Source organism: Schistocerca nitens, chromosome 5 (genome assembly GCF_023898315.1).
Source record: "Schistocerca nitens isolate TAMUIC-IGC-003100 chromosome 5, iqSchNite1.1, whole genome shotgun sequence".
In the NCBI taxonomy this organism is placed as follows: domain Eukaryota; kingdom Metazoa; phylum Arthropoda; class Insecta; order Orthoptera; family Acrididae; genus Schistocerca; species Schistocerca nitens.
Genome location: NC_064618.1, coordinates 225,121,715 through 225,142,798, shown reverse-complemented (window position 1 = coordinate 225,142,798; position 21,084 = coordinate 225,121,715). Strand labels below are relative to the sequence as shown.

Below are 21,084 nucleotides of genomic sequence, written 5' to 3'. Positions count from 1 at the left end.
CAGTTGAATGTGCTAGTGGACACCACTATTGAACAGAGAACCAAAAGACTTTTGCCTAGCAGGCCTAAATAATTTTAATGTAAGCACACTTACACAAGAATACTGGTTATTTATTTATTTATTTATTTATGGAGAAATCTCTATATTCAATGTGCATGGTTTGAGTTTGACCAAATGTTTATAATATTTCTTTTATTTAAATACTGTTTTAAGATTAGTTTAGTGCAGTAAAGTGGACAAGATGAGTCACATGATGTCTACAGCATGTAGGAACTTTTTTTTTTTTTTTTTGTGGGGATGGCTTTCAGCCAACGGAAAGTAGACAGTAGCAGAACATTACAGGAGTCACGAAGATGCTGGGACTTTTCGAGGAAAGAGCTCAAAGGAGCAACTGTGGACATTTGATGTAGAGTTCTAGAAGAAGGCAGACCTGCCTGTGGCACTGTGTGGTTTTTGATGAGTGGATGATTGATTCTGATCGGTAAACAACCGCTACAATACTTAAACTTCTGAAGGGACTTTTATTTAGACAGGTTTGAATGTGCTCCAGAGAATGGCTAACTTCTGCCACTTGTTTACAGAACTGAGAATAGAAAGAGTATGAGTAACTGTTTTTTGTATCGTTTGTGTTGATTTGTGAATCATCGTGTTGAATTCTGAAGTATTTTGAGGTGGTGAATCTTTCGTTCATTGTGATAATGAAATTGACTTAGTTTTCATGAGTCTTTGATGACTATGTAGTTTGGAGTTGTTGCTCCATCCTCTTATTGCTCTCAACATAACTTTACTGCATTTGATAAGTGTATTCTCTGTCTGCTTTTAAACTGAGTATCGTCTGACCACTTCTCATTTAAGATGTCCTTTCTTGAATAAACATAATTCAATGTAGTTCTCTGTTGTCTACATCAAATACAGACATTAGAATAGAACCCTTGTTACTGAATTATTCTATTTTATATTTCTGTGTACCGTATTTACTCGAATCTAAGCCGCACTTTTTTCCTGTTTTTGTAATCCAAAAAACCGCCTGCGGCTTAGAATCGAGTGCAAAGCAAGCGGAAGTTCTGAAAAATGTTGGTAGGTGCCACTACAACTAACTTCTGCTGTCTAATATATGTAGCGCTACACAGGCATGCTTTGTAGGCACAAAGATAAATACTGGCGCCAAAACCTCTGCGTCAGTAAATAAATTAAAAAAAAAAAAAAAGAAAGGTGGAAGACGAGCTTTTTTTCTCCGCGCCGAGTTTCGACCACTGCATTTTCATACATTATCCAACGAAGTAAATACAAATTCCGTATTGTTCATCTTCGAATGTAGCAGAATTTCAATGTACTATGAAAATCTGACTAGCAAGACTGTTTACGATGCTTGTCAATATGGCCAAGTCTACGTTCTGAATTTTTTCCTACCTGTGAGAAGAGATGGTTGCTAATAGGAACCTGATGAAATGTGAATCACATGCAGTATTCTCTTCACCATAAGAATAATAAGAATATAAACATTTTGCCATGTATTCTTTCACATTTGCTGGTATCGCATTTAAATCCTGTCTGCCTAATAAACTACGAAACTAGAGTGAGACAACAGCAAACGCGGAAGAATATACGTATCGTGTCATGTTTATATTCATATTAGTCTTATGCCTAATAGTGATACAGTCGGAAATGAAGCACGGCAACTGACTAGATTTTAAAATCTAAGATGACTAATTTCTGTGCAGAATTTGATGTACTAAAGAAGCGGCTGCAAAGATTTTCAAACGGAGAAAAATTTTCGCCTAACTCTCGTTCAGAACATGTTCTATCATACGCAGTCTATTATTTGGTTCTTGTTGATCATTATCAAAGAAAGCAGCAGTGTAAGTAACAACAAATAGCAGTCTCTTGCCAGCGGCTGTAGCGCGCACAAAAGCAAGCCGTGCCGCAAGCGGCGACAGGTCGTAAACACGCACTATCAGAATGCGACAAACAATGCATGAAACAGTACAGTAATGCATTTTCGGCTTAGAGTGACGTGAACACCTATAACAAAGAAAACAGCACTTATCAGATCAAAGCAAAATAAGCAATCAATTCAAACCAGACGGAGTACGTGAAAAAGGAAGGGTACTCGTATAAATACGGACGGAGCGCCTGACGCATAGCAATGGCTACCTGGTAAAGCTTAACTGCTAAGCTTACGACTCTAACCAAACTACTGTCGCTGTATCGTCATTCATTCGACGTAAATTGTGTCTCATATTACAATGGACCAACTTTGTTTCGATATGGAGGTGCGGCCTAAAACTTTTCTCTCCCCTTGAATTTCGAGTCTCATTTTTCAGGTGCGGCTTAGATTCGAGTAAATACAGTACGTTATTACTTTGCAGTTCTAGCCAATGCAAAGACTATTTGACTGCAGGATGACAGCTACAGATTATTATTTGCAACAAAGTAGCTGTGGGGCATGAAAGCAGACAAGCATGGCTCAACCCAATGACTACATCAAGCCATTCTTTTTAAATAGAGCCGTGCATAGCCCAAGTACCTAATGTACAAGTAACCACAGGTAAAGAAGCAAGTGGTTCACTCGTATGGGATACTGTCAGAAAGAGCAACTATTCAGCAGCAGTAAAAGTTAGGTACTGTCATGATAGTGTTTCTGAAGTAAGACAATGGACTGTAAGGTGTACCCATGTACAAATATGGACTCAGATCATAATTTAGTAATGATGAAGACTAGACTTAAGTTTAAGACAACAGTCCAATGGAAACAATGTGGAAGGAAGTGGAATACTGAAGTACTGAGGAATGATGGGACACATTACAAGTTCACTAAGTTTGTTTGTGCCTATTGCAATAAAGAATACCAGAGTAAGTAGTTCAGTTTGAGAAGAGTGGATACATCTAAAAATCACAATCGTAGACGTTGGATTAACACAGGTACAAGCAAGGCAAGTTCACAGAAAATTTGGGTAACAGAAGAAATACTTTTACTGATCATGAAAGACAAATGCACAACAATGTTCAGGAAAAGAAAGGAATGCAGTAATTCTGATGAAACATTGGAAACAGCTGGTAACATTGAGAGGACATTGGGCATTCCGCTGACAAATGCAGGAGACGGACAGGTGGGAATTTTTTTTTTTTTTTTGGTGGGGTTTGAGGCGCTCAACTACTGAGGTCATTAGCGCCCAGTCACAGTTGTTAGAGCACATGGAATCTAGTAAAACTCAAGGGGAGGGGGGGACACCAGAAAGTCCTGACAAAGATGCAGATAAAAGACGTAAAAAAGTTTGATGTCTTTGGACAAGCCAGTCAAAGTTATAAAACGCAGAACACGAGCAGCTGCTCGAGCGTCATCAGCTAAAATATCCGGTAAAGTAGATGGCAGGGACAGGACAACACGAGATTGACTAAAGCGGGGACATGACAATAAAACATGGCGCACTGTTAATGCTTGACCACAAGGGCACTGCGGGGTTGGGTCACCGGAGAGCAGGTAGCGGTGGCTAAAACGGCAATGCCCAATCCGCAACCTGGTCAGAAGGACCTCTTCTCGCCGAGATGGTCGGGAGGAGGATGTCCAAGCAGTTGGGAGCGGTTTTACTGCCCAGAGGTTGTTTCCTTGGAGGGATGATCAAGCATCCCACCACAACGACACAAGCCTCTTACAAACAACCCCACGAACGTCAGATGACGGGACACAATGGGAGGCTGGCCGAGGCAGGAGGACTGCAGCCTTTTCTGCAGCATCTGCAGCCTCATTCCCAGGCACTCCTACATGTCCGGGAACCCACAGAAAGCTGACAGGAGAACCATTATCAGCGAAAGAATGGAGGGACTGCTGGATCCGTTGCACCAAGGGATGGACCGGATAGGGAGCTCCGAGGCTCTGAAGAGCACTGAGGGAATCGGAGCAGAGTACATACGATGAATGGCGGTGGCGGCGGGCATACTGAACGGCCTGATGGAGAGCAAAAAGCTCGGCCGTAAAGCTGGAACATTGGTCGATGAGCTGATATTTAAAGGTGGCGTCCCCGACGACAAAGGCACAGCCGACACCATCGTCGGTTTTGGAGCCATCGGTGTAAATAAAGGTGTGACCGGCAAGTCGAGCACGAAGTTAGACAAACCGTGAGCAATACACTGCAGCCGGAGTACCCTCCTTCGGGAGTGAGCTGAGGTCAAGATAAATATGAACCGGAGCCTGGAGCCAAGGTGGTGTCGGGCTCTCACCCTCTCTGAAGGTGGTAGGGAGGGCAAAATCCAATTGTCGAAGCAGGCGACAGAAGCGGACTCCAGGGGGCAGCAGGGCAGAGACATACAACCCGTACAGACGGTCGAGAGAATCGGCGAAGAAGGACTGATAAGAGGGGTGGTCGGGCATTGACAACAGCCGGCAGGCATACAGACACAGCAGTACGTCATGCCGGTAGGTCAATGGTAATTCGGCAGCTTCAGCATAAAGACTCTCGACAGGACTAGTGTAGAAGGCTCCGGTCGCAAGATGTAACCCCCGATGGTGGATGGAGTTGAGACGGCGTAAGGGATGGCCGAGCAGACGAGTAGACGAAGCTCCCGTAATCCAGATTCGATCGGACTATGGACCGATACAAGCGAAGCAGGACAGTGCGATCCGCTCCCCAAGATGAACCACTAAGAACTCTGAGGACATTAAGGGAACGTGTACAACGGGCCGCCAAATAAGAGACATGCGGAGACCAACAAAGTTTCCTGTCCAATGTGAGCCCTAGAAACTTAGTTGTTTCCACGAATGGGAGAACAACGGGACCGAGATGTAAGGATGGCGGAAGGAACGCTTTATATCGCCAAAAGTTGATACAAACCGTCTTCTCTTCAGAGAACCGGAAGCCATTTGCCACGCTCCACGAGTATAGGCTGTCTAGACAACGCTGAAGGCAGCGCTCCAGGAGGCATGTTCTCTGGGCACTGCAGTAGATCACGAAGTCATCGACAAAGAGAGAGCCTGAGACATTAGGTGGAATGCAATCCATAATTGGATTGATCGCGATGGCAAAAAGGGCTACGCTCAAGACGGAGCCCTGAGGCACTCCGTTCTCCTGGAGGAAGACGTCTGACAATACGGAACCCACACGTACCCTAAACTTTCGATCCGTTAAAAAGGAATCAATAAAAAGGGGCAGGCGACCGCGTAGGCCCCACCTGTGCATAGTGCGGAGGATACCTCCTCTCCAACAGGTATCATAAGCCTTCTCCAAATCGAAGAACACGGCTACCGTTTGGCGCCTTCGCAAAAAGTTGTTCATGATGAATGTTGACAAGGTCACAAGGCGGTCAACAGCGGAGCGGCGGTGACGAAAGCCGCATTGGACATTGGTAAGTAGCTGTTGAGATTCAAGAATCCAGACTAACTGAGCATTAACCATGTGCTCCATCACCTTACAGACACAGCTTGTAAGAGAAATGGGGTGGTAACTAGAAGGAAGACTATACTGAAGGCTTCTATGAAGGTGACAAGTTGTCCGATTACATTACGAAATGGGAATTAATATTGAAGACATAGGGGATCCTGCACCAAGGTCATTATTTAAAAGAGCTCTGGAAGACTTGAGATCAATTAAGACAAAGGGTAGGTAACATTCTATCAGAATTTATACAACCAAACACCGAGTCAATAGGTGTGTAAAATCTCCAAGATTGGTGACGTACCATCAGACTTTCCGTAAAATATCCACACAATTCCAAAGATAAACAAGGGCAGACAAGTGCGAAAAACTATCACACAATCAAGTTAACAACTGAAGCACCCAAACAGAAGCATGGAATAGAAAACTGAGCGTCTGTTAGGTGGTGATCAGTCTGATTGTAGGAATGGTAAAGGCCCCAGAGATGCAGTTCTCATGTTGCACTTGACAATGGAAATAAGGCTGAAGAAAAATCTAGATACATTCATAGGACGTTTGAACCTGGAGAGAAGTTGACAATGTAATATGGTGCAAGATGTTTGAAACTATGAGAAAAACCAGGAGTAAACAATAGAGAAAGATGTGTAATATAAAATATGTACAGGATCCAGAATGGAACACAAAGAACGAAGTGCTTTGATTAAAAAGGGTGCAAGCCAGGAATGCTGTCTTCTGCCCCTACTGTTTGATCTATACATCGAAGAAATAATGACAGAAATCAAAGAAAGTTTCAAGTGCACAATTAAAATTCAGGGTGAAAGGATGTCAATGATAAGATTTGTTGGTGACATAGATATCCTCAGAGGAAGAGAAGGATTACAAGATCTGATAGACATAATGAACAGTGTTACGAGTGGAGAATATGGATTGATAGTAAACAGAAGAAAGACTAAAGTAATGAGAAATAGCAGAAATAAGAATAATGAGAAACTTAACATCTAAACTGGCTATCATAAAGTAGATGTAATTAAGAAATTCTGTCTTGGCAGCAGAATAACCCACGACAGACAAAGCGGGGAGGACATAAAGCAGACTAGCACAGGTAAAGAGGGCATTCCTTGTCAAATTAAGTCTACTCAAATCAAACCTAGATCTTAATTTGAGGAAAAAATACCTGAGAATATACATTTGGAGCACAGCATCGTCCAATAATGAATCGTGGACTCTGAGAAGCCAGAATATAAGATAATCTAAGCATTTGAAATGTGGCAGTGTAGAAGGATGTTGAAACTTAGGTGGACTGATAAGATAAGGAATGAGGTGGTTCTCCTCAGAATAGGCAAAGAAAGGAATGTGTTTAAAGTACAGACAAGAAGGAGAGGGTAGGATGATAGGACATATGTTATAACAGGGAACTGCTAAGAGAATAAAAATTGTAGTAGAAGACAGATTAGCATACACCCAACAAATAATTGAGGAATAAAGTGTAAATGCTATTCCGAGAGGAGAAGGTTAGTGCACGAAACATTTGTGGCAGACCGAAATCAAACCAGCCACAAGACTGGCGGCAAAACAATACTGTTTACCTGGTTTCTTGAAGGAAACCAAGATTGCCTTCCTCTTAAGTGGCCACATTTTATTAAATGTCACTGGGAGATTTTCTTTCAGCTCATTTCTTTCAGTTTATTACTGTATCTTGTTGCATCCATGAGGAATTTTGGAAGCTTCTCCTGTCAAATCCAGCTAGTGATACAAGGACAATGTTGACACAGAGCTCCCAATACACTTTCCAAACAGCAGCTAATGACAAAGGTGGTGTGTCAAAGAACAAAATACATTGAATTGTCTGGGTGATGCCTTTACAAGTAGTTTGAAGGCAGCCTTGAGAGTACAGTATTTATTTGCTAGAGATCTCTGCTTGTTATTCATACATAAATTTTGGCATCTTTAATGAAAGGCAACTGGAATTAGTGTTTCAGCAAGAATGATTAATGCTACACGAAAATTAACAAAAGAACAGGTTGCAAAATTGTAACAATGCTTTAATTGTAACAATTAAAAGAAAGCACAGACATGACCAAATTACCACTTATCAGTCTCCTAATGTAGGAGAAAATCCGAGACAAACAACTTCATAAAAAATAGAGGCCTGGAACAGAGATGGTTGTGTTTGTTTCTAAAAAAAAGTAAAAAAAATTAAAAAAAAAACACAAACCACCACAGTAAGCAAAAGGTATTTTAGTAGTAGTACTTCAACACTTTAAACAAAATTAACTCATTTCCAGACAATTACCTACAAAATGTGGTGTACTTTACGTCTCAGTCTTAGGGTACCAGTCCTATGTGAATGACCTTGTTGAACAGATGATTCCCACATGACACTAACATATTGCTCACTGGCTCCAGTTCAGAAACTTTCATTGAACAGCAGGAAGTTCTAAGAAAGTGGATCACCAAAAACATCTGGAAAACTGCATTCATTTCTTTCCACTGTTTAGCTACATATTTATTAAAGCAAACTTAAAGACAATCCTCCAGAAAATGCAAGTCCAAGAAGATTGATTGATTTGGATTCAGCAGGGACGGAAATGGGACATATGTAAGTAACTTGTGGAAAGAACTCTCATTCATGTGCTATGTCCTAAGAATACTTCAATCTTCCATAAATGAAATAACAGCATTACTATCTTACCATGCAGTTTCAATGTGCTTCAATATGGTATGATTTTCTGGGGAAACTTCACAGAATAATGTATTTATAACGGGCTATCAAAATTTTACATTTGAAGCCTGTACAGTGCAGAATCTGTATGCCATGAGCACTGAGGCAATCATTCCACTGATGCACCATGTTGAAGATACACTTATGGTGAAACACTATGTCCTGCTGTATGAAGTCCGTAACTGCTTCCTGCACAGCCTCATCTGATAGAATCATCAACCCTTCAAGCCCCTTTCTAAGGGGCAGAATACATGATAATCAAAAGGGGGAAGGTCAGGACTATAGGGCAGGAGCTAGAGTGTCTCCCTCAGTTGTCGTAACTTTTGCGTTACGGCATTTGAGGCATGGGGATGTGCATTACTGTGAAGTAGCGGCACCCTTAGTCGTATTTTTCCCAGATGTGATTTTTGACAGACATGCTTCCCCTTGCAAACATTGTAAATGATGTTTTTCAGAAAATCATTAAGTGGTTCTCTGCAAATGGGCTCTCATTAAACTTTCACAAAACACGGTATATACAGTTCCACACAGTAAATGGAATTACCCCATTAATAAATATAGACTTCGATCAGAAATCAGTAGCCAAGGTAGAATATTCAAAATTTCTAGGTGTATGCATTGATGAGGGGTTGAACTGGAAAAAACACACTGAGGATCTGCTGAAACGTTTGAGTTCAGCAACTTATGCTATTAGGGTCATTGCAAATTTTTGGCAATATACATCTGAGTAAATTAGCTTACCACGCCTATTTTCATTCTCTGCTTTCGTATGGCAATCATATTCTGGGGTAACTCATCATTGAGTAAAAAGAGTGTTCATTGCACAAAAGCATGTAATCAGAATAATTGCTGGAGCTCATCCAAGATCATCCTGTAGACACTTATTTAAAGAGATAGAAATCTTTACTGTAGCCTCACAATATATATATATATATATATATATATATATATATATATATATATATATATATATATATATATATATATATATATATATATATATATATATATATATATATATATATATATATATATATATATTCACTTATGAAATTTGTTATTAACAATCCGAATGAATTCAAAAGTAATAGCAGTGTACATGGTTACAACACTAGGAGAAAGGATGATCTTCACTACTCAAGGTTAAATCTAACTTTGGCTCAGAAGGGGGTAAATTATGCTGCCACAAAAGTCTTTGATCACTTACCTAATAGCATCGAAAGTCTGACAGATAGCCATATAGCATTTAAAAGGACATTAAAAGAATTTCTTAGTGGCAACTCCTCCTCCTCATTCGATGAGGTTTTGGGTATAGTAAGTGGATAATCCCCCCCCCCCCCCCCCCTCCAGACATGCACAGCCAGGTCCGGCGTTCTCCTGCGACCGATCCAGCACTGAGCAAGGGAGTCATCAAAAAGCCTTGTACATCATGGTGCCAATGGGGCAGAGCTCCACCCAGTTGGAAAATGAAGTCCTGGAAATCTTCCACAACTTGAGGAAACGACCATTGCTCTAACATTTCCAGGAACGTGATTCGCACTACAGTTCTTTCCGCAAAGAAAAATGATCTGTACACCTTTTTACGGGATACGGCACAGACCACATTGATCTTTGGCAAGTCTCTTTCGTGATGCAATGAAGAATGTGGATTTTTCTAACCCCATATGTGAACATTGGGTCTGCTGACATTTCCACTAATGTGGAATGTCGCTTTATTGTTAAAAATTACATGCTGTGAAATGCATCATCCTCCATATTTGCTAGTACATAGTCACAAAATATGAGATGCTTCTCTTTGTCCTTGGGGTTGAGAGCCTGCACAAGTTATAATCGGTAGGGCTTGTACAGCAAACACTGTCTCAGAACTTTCCATTCAGTTGGTTGTGGTATTCCAAGTTCTCAACTGGCTCTATTGGTAGACTTACTGGGACTGCGCACAAAACTTTCTCCGTCGAACATCATCCTCCGACACACGCAGTCAGCCTGTGCTTTTTCCTTTGCATGCATTCCCAGTCTGTTTAAATTGCTTAAACCAATGGCTAATGCTTTTGCGAGTTGGTGGCTGAATACCGAAATTGGTACAAAATACTTGCTGCACTGCAGTTTGTGACTCACTGTTCACAAACTCAAGAATGCAGAAAACCTTGTGCTCCACAGTCCCCATTTGACTCACAACTGACAGTGAAATGGAATGAAGGCCCTAATGCCAGGTGAATTCTACCCGACACTTCTGAAACCATCAGCAACCACCTGCCAAAACTTTTGAAATGTCCTTTTTTCATTATTATAAAGTTTGTTCATTTTGGATTTGTACTTTAATACATACAAATTTTTGAAAATTTATTTCTGAAGCATTTCCACTTCACTTAGTAAAGACACTATAGGCAAACAAGTTGTGAAAAGTAGTCTAGCCACAAACAAGTGATGTTGAATTTGTGATGGCAGTAGTAAAAGAGAATAGGATATCAAGCTGTCACAGAATTTATAGGGGACATTCAGAAAACAATATTGGATACTATAATTTCTCACAATATTGTAAGCACAGATTCGAAACTCTGAGTCAAGTATATCAGTAGACAAATCGAGTATGCCACTGTCAACCTAACAGGTCGAGGCGACATCACAGCTCCATTCTATAGTCCAGGACCTGCCAGTAGCTAGCAATATGCGGGCCCAATTGACGCAACAACCCTGCACTGCAGTACGGATATGTCAGTCAATGCAAACAGACTCACCTGCAAATGCACCTGAAAGCAAACATGACGGGGTAGCGAGTGACTGTCAACAACAGGTGTGTCACTGCCCAAATCCCACAACGAAGAAGCAAAGTTTTATAGCAAAACCAAACAGCAATCAAGTGTCACAGAAGTTACCAGACATCAGAAGAAAGTTTGTAAACTGCGTAAGCACCATGCTCAGCATATGAGATGCAGGCACACGACTGACAGGCATTACCGGCCAACGAATGAAGCCTGTAGTAGGTGCCTACGAGGACTATGTAGGTGTAACCATCAGAGACCACACAGATGTGTTACAACTAGAGATGGCACTTGCAAAATATTGTTCCATGTGAAGTGAGAGGGTATACAAAGCAAAAGTAAATTTCTGAATATGAAGTGCCTTGCTAACTTGTGCACTGTATGGGCAAACCATGTTAGTGAACACAGGGCTCTTGGACTAGCATCAACAACTTCAATTTTAAAAATGATAGCAATAACCTGGTGGGCAGTGGTAAGGAAAATCAGCGGAGCTTTGAAAACTGCTAACACAGCACAGACCAGTTCCAGAGAATACAGTTTATCAAAACATATTTTTTACCCAATATCTACTACACAACACAAGTTCTCCCCATCACATCACTGGTGGCAAAGGTGATCGTGTCCACCTTAGCAAAGGTCTTATGGAAAGGGAAATTGTATCGAGTGTCTGTCAAGACAGCAATGTTGGTTCCAAGCAATGAGGGCATCTAAAGACATGGCGACCTATGTCAAATGAACATCAAGCATAATGTGTAACATCTAGCAAGCATTACAGCAAAATGACGAGGGGCGTTTGAAAAGTCTGTGCAAAGTCCAAGAGATGGCACCACTGGCAGGTATCGAGATAATGTTTAGTTAGTAGCACCTTTGGAAACAACACCAAGTTTCAGCCATATTTGTCTATTTCTTTGTGTTTGGCATTCGTGTGAATCAAGAAAGTCGAGTGATTGTCAAAAAATTGACAAAAAAATTTAGTATGGTGATTAAACATTACTTTATGAAAGGCAAAATGCCTCAGGAGACTAAAGAGAAGCTTGATAAACATTACTGTGACTCTGCACTTTCGACTAGAACAGTTTATAAGTGGTTTCAAAATTTTCGGAGTGGCCACATGCGCACAAGTGATGCTGAACTTTCTGGACATCCTGTGGAGGTTACAACTCCAGATATCATTGATAAAATCCATGATATGGTGCTGGATAACGGAAGAGGTGTGCGAGTGCTAGTGCTGTGGGTATCTCGAATGAATGGGTACATAATATTTTTCATAAACATTTGGACATGAGAAAGCTATCCGCAAGATGGGTTCCGTGATTGCTCACGCTTGACCAAATACGGAATCATGTGAAGTGTTGCAAGGATGGTGTGCAGCTGTTCAGGAAGAATCCGCAGGACTAAGTGTCGTTTCGTCACTGTGGATGAAACATGAATACATTACTATACTCCTGAGACCGAACAACAATCTAAACAATGGGTTACCAAGGGAGAATCTGCACCAAAAAAGGCTAAGACCATTTCTTCGGCCGGAAAGGTTATGACGACTGTATTTTGGGATTCACAAGGGATAATCCTCATCGACTATCTGGAAAAGGATAAAACTATTACAGGCGCATATTATTCAACGTTATTGGACTGTTTGAAAACTGAGCTGCAAGTAAAACACCAGTGATTGGACTGCAAAGAAGTCTTTTTTTCCATCACGGCAATGCACCAGCACACACCTCAACAGTTGTGGTTGCAAGTTAATGGAAATAGGATTCCAACTCTTTTTACATCCCCCCTATTCTCCAGACTTGGCTCCCTCGAACTACTATTTGTTCGCCAATTTGAAGAGAAGGTGATTGTAGCAACTAATAGCTATTTTGCGGACTTTGACAATTCCTACTATTCGGAAGGGATCAACAAATTAGAACAGCGTTGGACAAAGTGTATAAGTCTAAAAGGGGACTATGTCGAAAAATAAAAAAAGGTTTACCCCAAACACATAAGTAGTTTTTATTTTTGCATGGACTTTTCAAATGCCTCTCATATATGACCTCATCAGGCTGGAAAGTTTAGAACCACTGATCAATATACAAAAAATAAGTTTTAAACTGAAACATGTTAAGGAATTTTATCTTTAATGAAGCTACCTCCGCAAAAAGCTTTTAAAATTTAAAAATATTACAGCAAAGGCTATTTTAGCAGAAAGAAGAAAACATGAAAGGAAAAATGAAATCAAATATGCTAGAATAGCATGGAATGCAGTCTGGGAAAACATCAGTAGTGATGTTCTTTCATCTGAATTGAGAACAGTTTTGTACAAGGTAGTCAATAACATCATCAGCACCAATGAGCATCCATTTGCCATCAGTTTAAGTGACACTAACCAGTGCAGTAAATGCAACGTTATCAATACTGTGGCTCAACAGTACACGTGTGGAGATCAGATTATCAGCTGAAGGTGGACCAGAGAGAAAAGTGCTCAAATAACAAGAACTTCTGCAAACAATATACCAACTAACATTTCCTACAGATCAGAAGAAAGTTACTGCCCTCAGGTGAAAAAGAATGCACTTATCTGGTTAATGGTCAAATATACAAGCTACATTTTTAACTATATTTGAAGTGATTAACATCATGAATACAAAACGTATACAGAAACTGAATTTGAAAAAATACAATAAGAAATATGGTAACATGTTCTGAATTGTCTTCAACACAATGGGTATAGGTTAGGGGCACATGGATTCCTTGTGGAGAGGGGATGGGTTGGACCATGAAGAACTAGCAGTGTCACAGAGAGGCCCCACTACTTCTGCAGCGCATTCTCAACTCAATCTCCCCACAAATCGCACATGAAAAATTAATCAGTAGTATAGCAGATACAGAATATGACAGCAAACATCTGGTGTCTATTACAAAGCAATATCTTAAACTCCTTAAGGATGCTGTTAGAAGGCTGAAACTGACAAAAATGACAAGGCAGTGAAGGACATTGCTGTTCGGAACGGCCCTTCTGTCGACACAATTTACCATAGAGGAGACTAAGGACCATACATCAAGGATTTACTGAATGATTAAATTGAGTCTGGTAATTGATGAAGAGGAACTTCATTCTACAGAAGAAGAAAATATGGATGCTGAACACCAGCTGAAGGTGACAGTGAAACTGCCTCTCGAAAACGTTATTAAATTTGTGCTGCTGTTAAAGACATCATTCCTCATTCTATGAATACTGTATCTGGTGACTGCAATTAGCAGTCACCTTATTTGTGACTTATTTTCATGAGCAAGAGATTAATTAAGCTGGAATTTCCATTTTTATAAAGCACTGCTACTTACCTTTACTCTTGAGCATCCCCAGTGTAATTTGAAATAGCACAAGAGAACCATCAAGAAAAAAGACATCCCAAATACGAAGAAGGATTTTCATATGAACAACAGAAGCGAAAAGTGTGAGGAACCAATGAAGAGTGATGAGGCTCAGCTCTATATCATGTTCCTTAAGTGCCATGTCCACATCTGGAAGATAATTCACAATGAGGGCACGAAGTACCCTCTGGTCTGCCTGGATTCCTGAAATTAATTTACAAGTGATAAGAAACCAAATATTTGTGCTTAAATGAGTTATTAACATTTAAGTATCTGAGTAAGAGTAGTAGAAACATTTTATGAAATATCTGCCAGTTGCTTGCTGTCCGTTTTCAACTAACAAACTACTAAAAGTTTATTTTATTACTAAATTATAGAATATGTATCATCTTCAACAGTTCTAATATGAAAACAATGTCATGCAACTGAACATATGCTTTTTAGAAGTGGCATTACAAATGCACAAGATACTAAATAATACACAACGTCAGAAGTCGACAAAATTTCAATACAAGACCGCGCAACATTTCAAATAGTCACTTTTGGTGAAGGTTCTTTTGCCATTATTTGGCTACAATTTGTACCCACCTACACAAGATATAACAGACAACCCAATGAACTTTCTTTTTCCTACTTTTCAGAATTACCTACATTCTCTCAGTTCATGAAGGGTTATCAGAAACTAAGGTTACAAAGCCTGCAGAAAAATGTGTACATTTTATTTCAGACAAACAATACTGTCAACCAATTGTCACTATATCAGTTTAGATACTTGTCACATTGTGAGACAGACAGCTTTACCCTCATGGTAAAAATCTTGTCAATATGTGTGAGCTTCACTGTCACTAAACATTTCACCTCATCTGAAGTGAATCACTGGCCTATTACATGTTCCTTCAAGCGAGGGAAAAGGACCAAGTTGCTTGGAGTGAGGTCCGAGCTCTAGGGAGGGTAGCTGATGATACCCCAGGGAAATTGCTTCAACAATACACAACACCATTCTGCAACAAGCTGACAAAACATTACAATCTCCATACACATCTACCAGCTATTAGTGTATTTCAGCTTACTTCTAGTGTCTAGTAGATTAAAGTCCAGGAATACTGGCCTTGTAACCTTAATTTCTCATCACCCATCATACTATTAAAAGTAGAATTTTTGTGACATTTCTTGTTCATTGACGTCTGCAAGCAAACATTCAGATTTTGAAGACATTTCAAAGCTGCTGTAGTTCGTGTTAATTCAGCTGGTATGGAACAAAGCTTTGAGTGAAGTGCAGTATGGCAGCCATTAATTTAGCACCTAACTTGTGTGGATTATGTAGTTCTTTGACCATCAAACGTTTTGGTTTGTTGTTAAGGAGGGGTAATAAAGGAAAATTCAGATGACTTAAAACCCAGATGGTGTAACTGCTGATTACATGTTTCACTGGCTTCTTGGTACAGACCTAAAGCCTTGATAATGCTGTTTTTCTGTAGAAAACAATATTTTTCCAGTTTTCACCTAGAATAACTTCACCCTCCCAATTTTCGTAATATCGAGTCACACCTTGCACCCATTCTCTGCTCTATAGCTCCTACTCCTGCGATATTCTCCACTATAAGACTTGCCTGATGCATACACACATCACCACCTACGCCAGCCCTGTAACTAGCAAAACATGCCATCAAAGGGAGCACCACCTGTGACACACTATGTCTTGTACCAGGTGTTTGTGAACACTGTTCAACCTACACTGGTAAGCCTGTCACAAGTTGGCAGTTAGGATGAATGGGCATACAAAGAGGATGTATACTGGTAGTACATTATGTGAAGTGTGTTCCAAAAATTCTGGAACATTCATAATTTAACACCTATGACGTGTTGGAGCGAAATGCAGTTAGCATCCCTGCACATGCCCATGTTTAATGAGTAACTGATGGAAGTTTCACTGTGTCTATTCATTATTATGCTGTATTGAGTAGAATGTTGTGTCGCACAGTTTGTGAATTTCGAGATGGCAGAGTTAGAGGAGCAATGCCTCTGCATTATACTCTGCATAAAACTCAAGATAACCTTTACAGAGACACACCACATGATGTAAGAAGCCTTTGGTGGTGAGTGCTTAAGCCATACTTGATGTTACAAATTCTTTACATGGTTTAAAAATGGCCAGACAGAAGTTAAAGATGACCTTTGTTCAAGACGCCCTTTGTCATCTACCGATGACGCTCATGTCAGGAATGTCAACGAAATTGTGCAAGTCAGTCAAAGACTGAGATTATAGAATAATCTAAACATTTCAGTTGGATCATGACATGAAATCCTGAGGCAGCATCTTGGAATGCATCATGTTGCCGCCAACTTTGTCCCACGGCTCACGAAAGACCTTTGTCTGGCAAACTGTGAAGAGCTTTTGGATCATGCAAATGAGAACAAGATGTTCCTTAAGAGAATCTTAAATGGCAACGAGTCATGAGTCTACAGTTATGATTCTGAGACCAAGTTTCAGTGTTTAAAAAGGGTTGAGAAAGGTTCTCCAAGACAAAAAACCTCATCAGGAAAGTTCAAATGTCAAAGTCATGCTGATAGTTCTCTTTGACTTTGAAGGATTAGTTCTTCATGAATTGGTGCCACAGGGATAAACTTAACTGAAGGAACAGCCTGAAATATGCCGAGACAATTCATGGCCCTTGCATCACGATAACACACCTGCACATTCATGGTGTGTGACTTCTGCACAAAAAACAAAATCACTGTGCTGCCTCATCCTCCACACTCTCCAGACCTGGCCCCTGTGGACTGTTTCCACTGATGAAAACCCAACTGAAAGGATGAAGATTTGCAACAATAAAAGGCAAGATAAAATAAAATTCACAGACAGCACTCTGTGCAATCCAGAAAGAGGCATACCAAGACTGCTTCCGGAAGTGAAAGCTGCATTGGAAACAATGCAATTGTGAAGGAGAGCATTTAGGAGGAGACCATCTGCAATAAGTACAAGGTAAGCATAGAAAAATTCTGTGAACAAAGGTCCGGGATTTTTTGAAGAGCACTTGTATCTTGTTGCAAAGCACACTGCAACGACAGTGGTGACCTTCATGCCTATTTCACCACACATGCCATCTGGATTCTCCCTCCTGACACTTGTTTCCCAGAACTCCATACGTAGGAACTGCATTCACAAAATGTGTTTGGTTCTCACCACCCACCTGGCCTGAATTCAATTTCTGTAGCATAAACATTTCTTTTCAATAACTATTCCTTTTCCCACTCTTCTTTTTCTATATTCTTTTTATTTTCAACCAGTCTACTTTTCTCTGCCCCCTCACCTTTCTACCACGAACAATACACTTAGCTTACCATTCATTCCCTCACAATATTGTTTCAGTAACCTACATTTTGTTTTCTACCTATCTTCCTTCTTTATGTTTTAATGTTTTCAAATCTCTTTCAGTGCAGCCACCAACAATTAAGTCGTTTCTTCTCATTCTATCCACTAAGTCTCTCATGGGTGAGTTCTGGACAACTAGTCCCTAAAACACTATTTCCTAAACATCACTAGTCCCTTTTAGGTATCCATCTTCCTTTCCCTTCAACCTTCCTGTTAGAAAGGGTCAATGGCTCCAAAAACTTTCATGTCTCCACATCTTTTGTATTTTCCTGCTGCTGTTGCTCCTACTAGGTGACTAGAGTATCTATCCATACTACTTTTAAGCACTTTAATGTAACTTGATACATAATGAAGACTAACAGTCATAACAAACCAAAGCCAGACTGTCCTTGGCAGCCAGAAACAGGTAGGTAGGTAGGGTGAGTGTGAGTGTGTTTTGGAGGGGGGGGGGGGGGGGGCGGAGTGTAATCTGATGAAGGCCTTTTTGGCCAAAAGCTTACTTGTTTGACAATCTTTTTGTTGTGCCTATCTGTGACTCAGTATCTCCACTATATGGTGATAAGTCTATCCTTTCAGTGATATTCAAGCATTCCCAACAGATTTAACCAGATATTCCATATCAATGAACATTGCCAACCCAAAGTGTCAACATCCTTGCACTGTAGTATAGAACAATATTTTTATTACAACCTTAAATTTGTTTATGCAATGGTATCAGTTATTCTTGGGACTATGAGTTGGACAAAGCACTGGGTGAAACATTGATTTCCTGCAATTAGATAACTACAAATTTCCAAAAGCAGGTCTTTGGTAGGAATGTTTCCCGTTTTTCTATTGGAGCAAAGATGAATTTTGTGTAACATACTACAAGAATAGTGAAGATTCAAGTTTATACACACAAAAATTATAAGTGTGGATTGTGGAAAGCACATACCTATAAGTGTGGAAGAGTAGTACGAGGCTGGAAGCAAATCTTCAACAATAGCACACATCATCCAAAATGCATCTTCTTCCTCCATCAGTAACAGCAGAGATGATACTATCATACCAGTTCCTTGACAGTAGCTAAAGAAAACATGAACTTATAAATTACAGAAAATAAATCAGGAAGATGCAGAAAATCAAGGTATGTAAAGTAAATTAAGTTATGGCTCACATAAAAAATGCACAACTTCAATGTACAAGATTTTCACTGCCTGTTTAACATCCTCTTCCACATATCAACTAAAGAGTGGAAACTGGCACATGCCAAACCACAAACTTAAATTATACAATCTGTAAGGAAGATCATTTACAACCAGCTGTGATTATTCTTACAAATTAAGGATTACAAATCCTGGACACCAAAAAACAGCTTTTTTTTAGTGTACTTGCCACAATGACTTAACAAATTGCTGTAAAATTTTGAATGACAATATTCACACAAAATGTGTAGGTGGAAAAATTTGATCACTCGCCTCCAACATTGATAATGTCAACATACATGATATCTGTTATAAAAGTATCAAATTGCCTGAAGAAACATTATCAGGCACTGACTTTTGCTCTAATTTAATACTGTTACTTTCAATGCGTAATGTAAAAAATTATAATAGAAGTACACACACACACACACACACACACACACACACACACACACACACACACACCATTTGAACTGGTTACGAAAAATGTGTGTATGTGAAAGATTGTGGGAAGTCTGTAATGGCAGGACGCTTTTCCAAATCAGAGCCACATACTATCACTGAAGTCTGATGGAACTCAGAGAGACATGGAATGTGAAAAGGTGATCAAAACTATGTGCAGTTCATATTCGACCAACTTACCACAAAATTCTTTCAGTTAAGTGTCCAAACAAATGTGTGTTTGGATCAGATTACATTCAGAGGGTATTTAACATTCAACCAAGGAAAATATCCTTAAATAAAACATTAGGAACAGAAGAAGTAATGTTTGGTTATTTTCCCATTTTAGCAATTCACATCTGCTGCCAGTCGTCAGTATTATTAAGTGAGGATCTTGCAATTTAACTAGATGCACTTTCAGCTGTGGAGCTGCTGTTTGAAAAGAAATTTTATTTGAAACTAACTTGTGATTTTGCAAGATTTCAGTGATGAATTCACACAGTCAATATTACTAAACAATTGGTACATTAAGCATGCAGAAAGTAAGGTTAAATGTATGACAAATTAAATGTCAGTATTACACTTAAACATTAAAAAAAATATTAAAAACTGAACCAGACTGACTCAAATCTAGATCTTTACTTTCATTAGTAACTTTGAACCAACCAAGAACAACTTGCAGCTTTATTCAGTATTTTACAGTAACAAATTATAGATAAAAATGAACCTGCATCAATGAAGGAATTACAGAGAATTATTAGAGCACTGCCAGTAAGAGGCACAGACTGGGTTTTAAGTCAAGTCTGGCACACAGTTCAGCAAATGATTGGATACAAGTTAAGTTTACAGGTACACCATGTTGACAGGTAAGATGAGATGGTTAAGCAGTCTTCACAGAAACTTGCACTAACAGTAGAGAGAGAGAGAGAGAGAGAGAGAGAGAGAGAGAGAGAGAGAGAGAAAATTTATAAACCTATGTTAATTGGTCAGTCAGAAAACTGATATAGCAGTAGATGGTTGAAGTGTCTAGAACAAATCCCCAGGGATGAGTTTAAGAAGGCAGATTAATGTGTACTACTACTAAGTTGTTAATAAGCAGACCTGTTTTCATCAAACAGCTGTCTAGTTTCACTGCACTTAGTTTTGGACTTTAGCAGGTCAAACCCAGTATACTCAAGTTATTCCTTTGACCTATAATTTAATAATACTAAGCACACACTTTTAGAAATGTATATAGCATTTATAGATTTAGAGTTTACATTTGACATTGTGTATGAAGACAGTCTGAAGTTTTGAAGTTATCAAGGAATACATACACGAAGTGAAACGTTCCCAACAAATTTTACAGAAACCAGGTTTTAATTATTAGAATATGAACATGTAAAGGTGGTAGCACCTGAAAGTACAACAGGGCTTTAGCTTATCACCACATCATTTAATGTGTACATGCAGCAAGCATGAAAATAAGGATAAAATTGAAAAAGGGGTTAGAGTTTAGTAATAAGAAAACCAGAGGTTTGCCAAAAATTGTAATGCTGTCAAACATCAAAGGACTGATTCAGTAGAACTGAAGGGCCATCTTGGACAGAGGTTATAAGAAGAATGTCAAAAGTAAAATGAAGCCAGTGGACTGTGATCAAATTAGATCAGATGGTTCTGAGGGTTGTTGTTGTTGTGGTCTTCAGTCCTGAGACTGGTTTGATGCAGCTCTCCATGCTACTCTATCCTGTGCAACCTTCTTCATCTCCCAGTACCTACTGCAACCTACATCCTTCTGAATCTGCTTAGTGTATTGATCTCTTGGTCTCCCTCTACGATTTTTACCCTCAACGCTGCCCTCCAATGCTAAATTTGTGATCCCTTGATGCCTCAAAACATGTCC

At 39.7% G+C, this 21,084-nt stretch overlaps 1 protein-coding gene across 1 annotated transcript in view; it reads right to left on the bottom strand.

Moving 5' to 3' along the window:
• LOC126259385 (small G protein signaling modulator 3 homolog) overlaps positions 1–21,084 on the bottom strand; it is a 176,824-nt gene that overhangs the window by 128,731 nt on the left and 27,009 nt on the right. Inside the window, exons 6-7 of the mRNA XM_049956136.1 lie at positions 18,512–18,642; positions 14,175–14,408 (exon numbers count right to left, since the gene is read on the bottom strand). Coding sequence (XP_049812093.1) covers positions 14,175–14,408; positions 18,512–18,642 — 365 coding nt within the window. The remainder of the gene's footprint in view (positions 1–14,174; positions 14,409–18,511; positions 18,643–21,084) is intronic.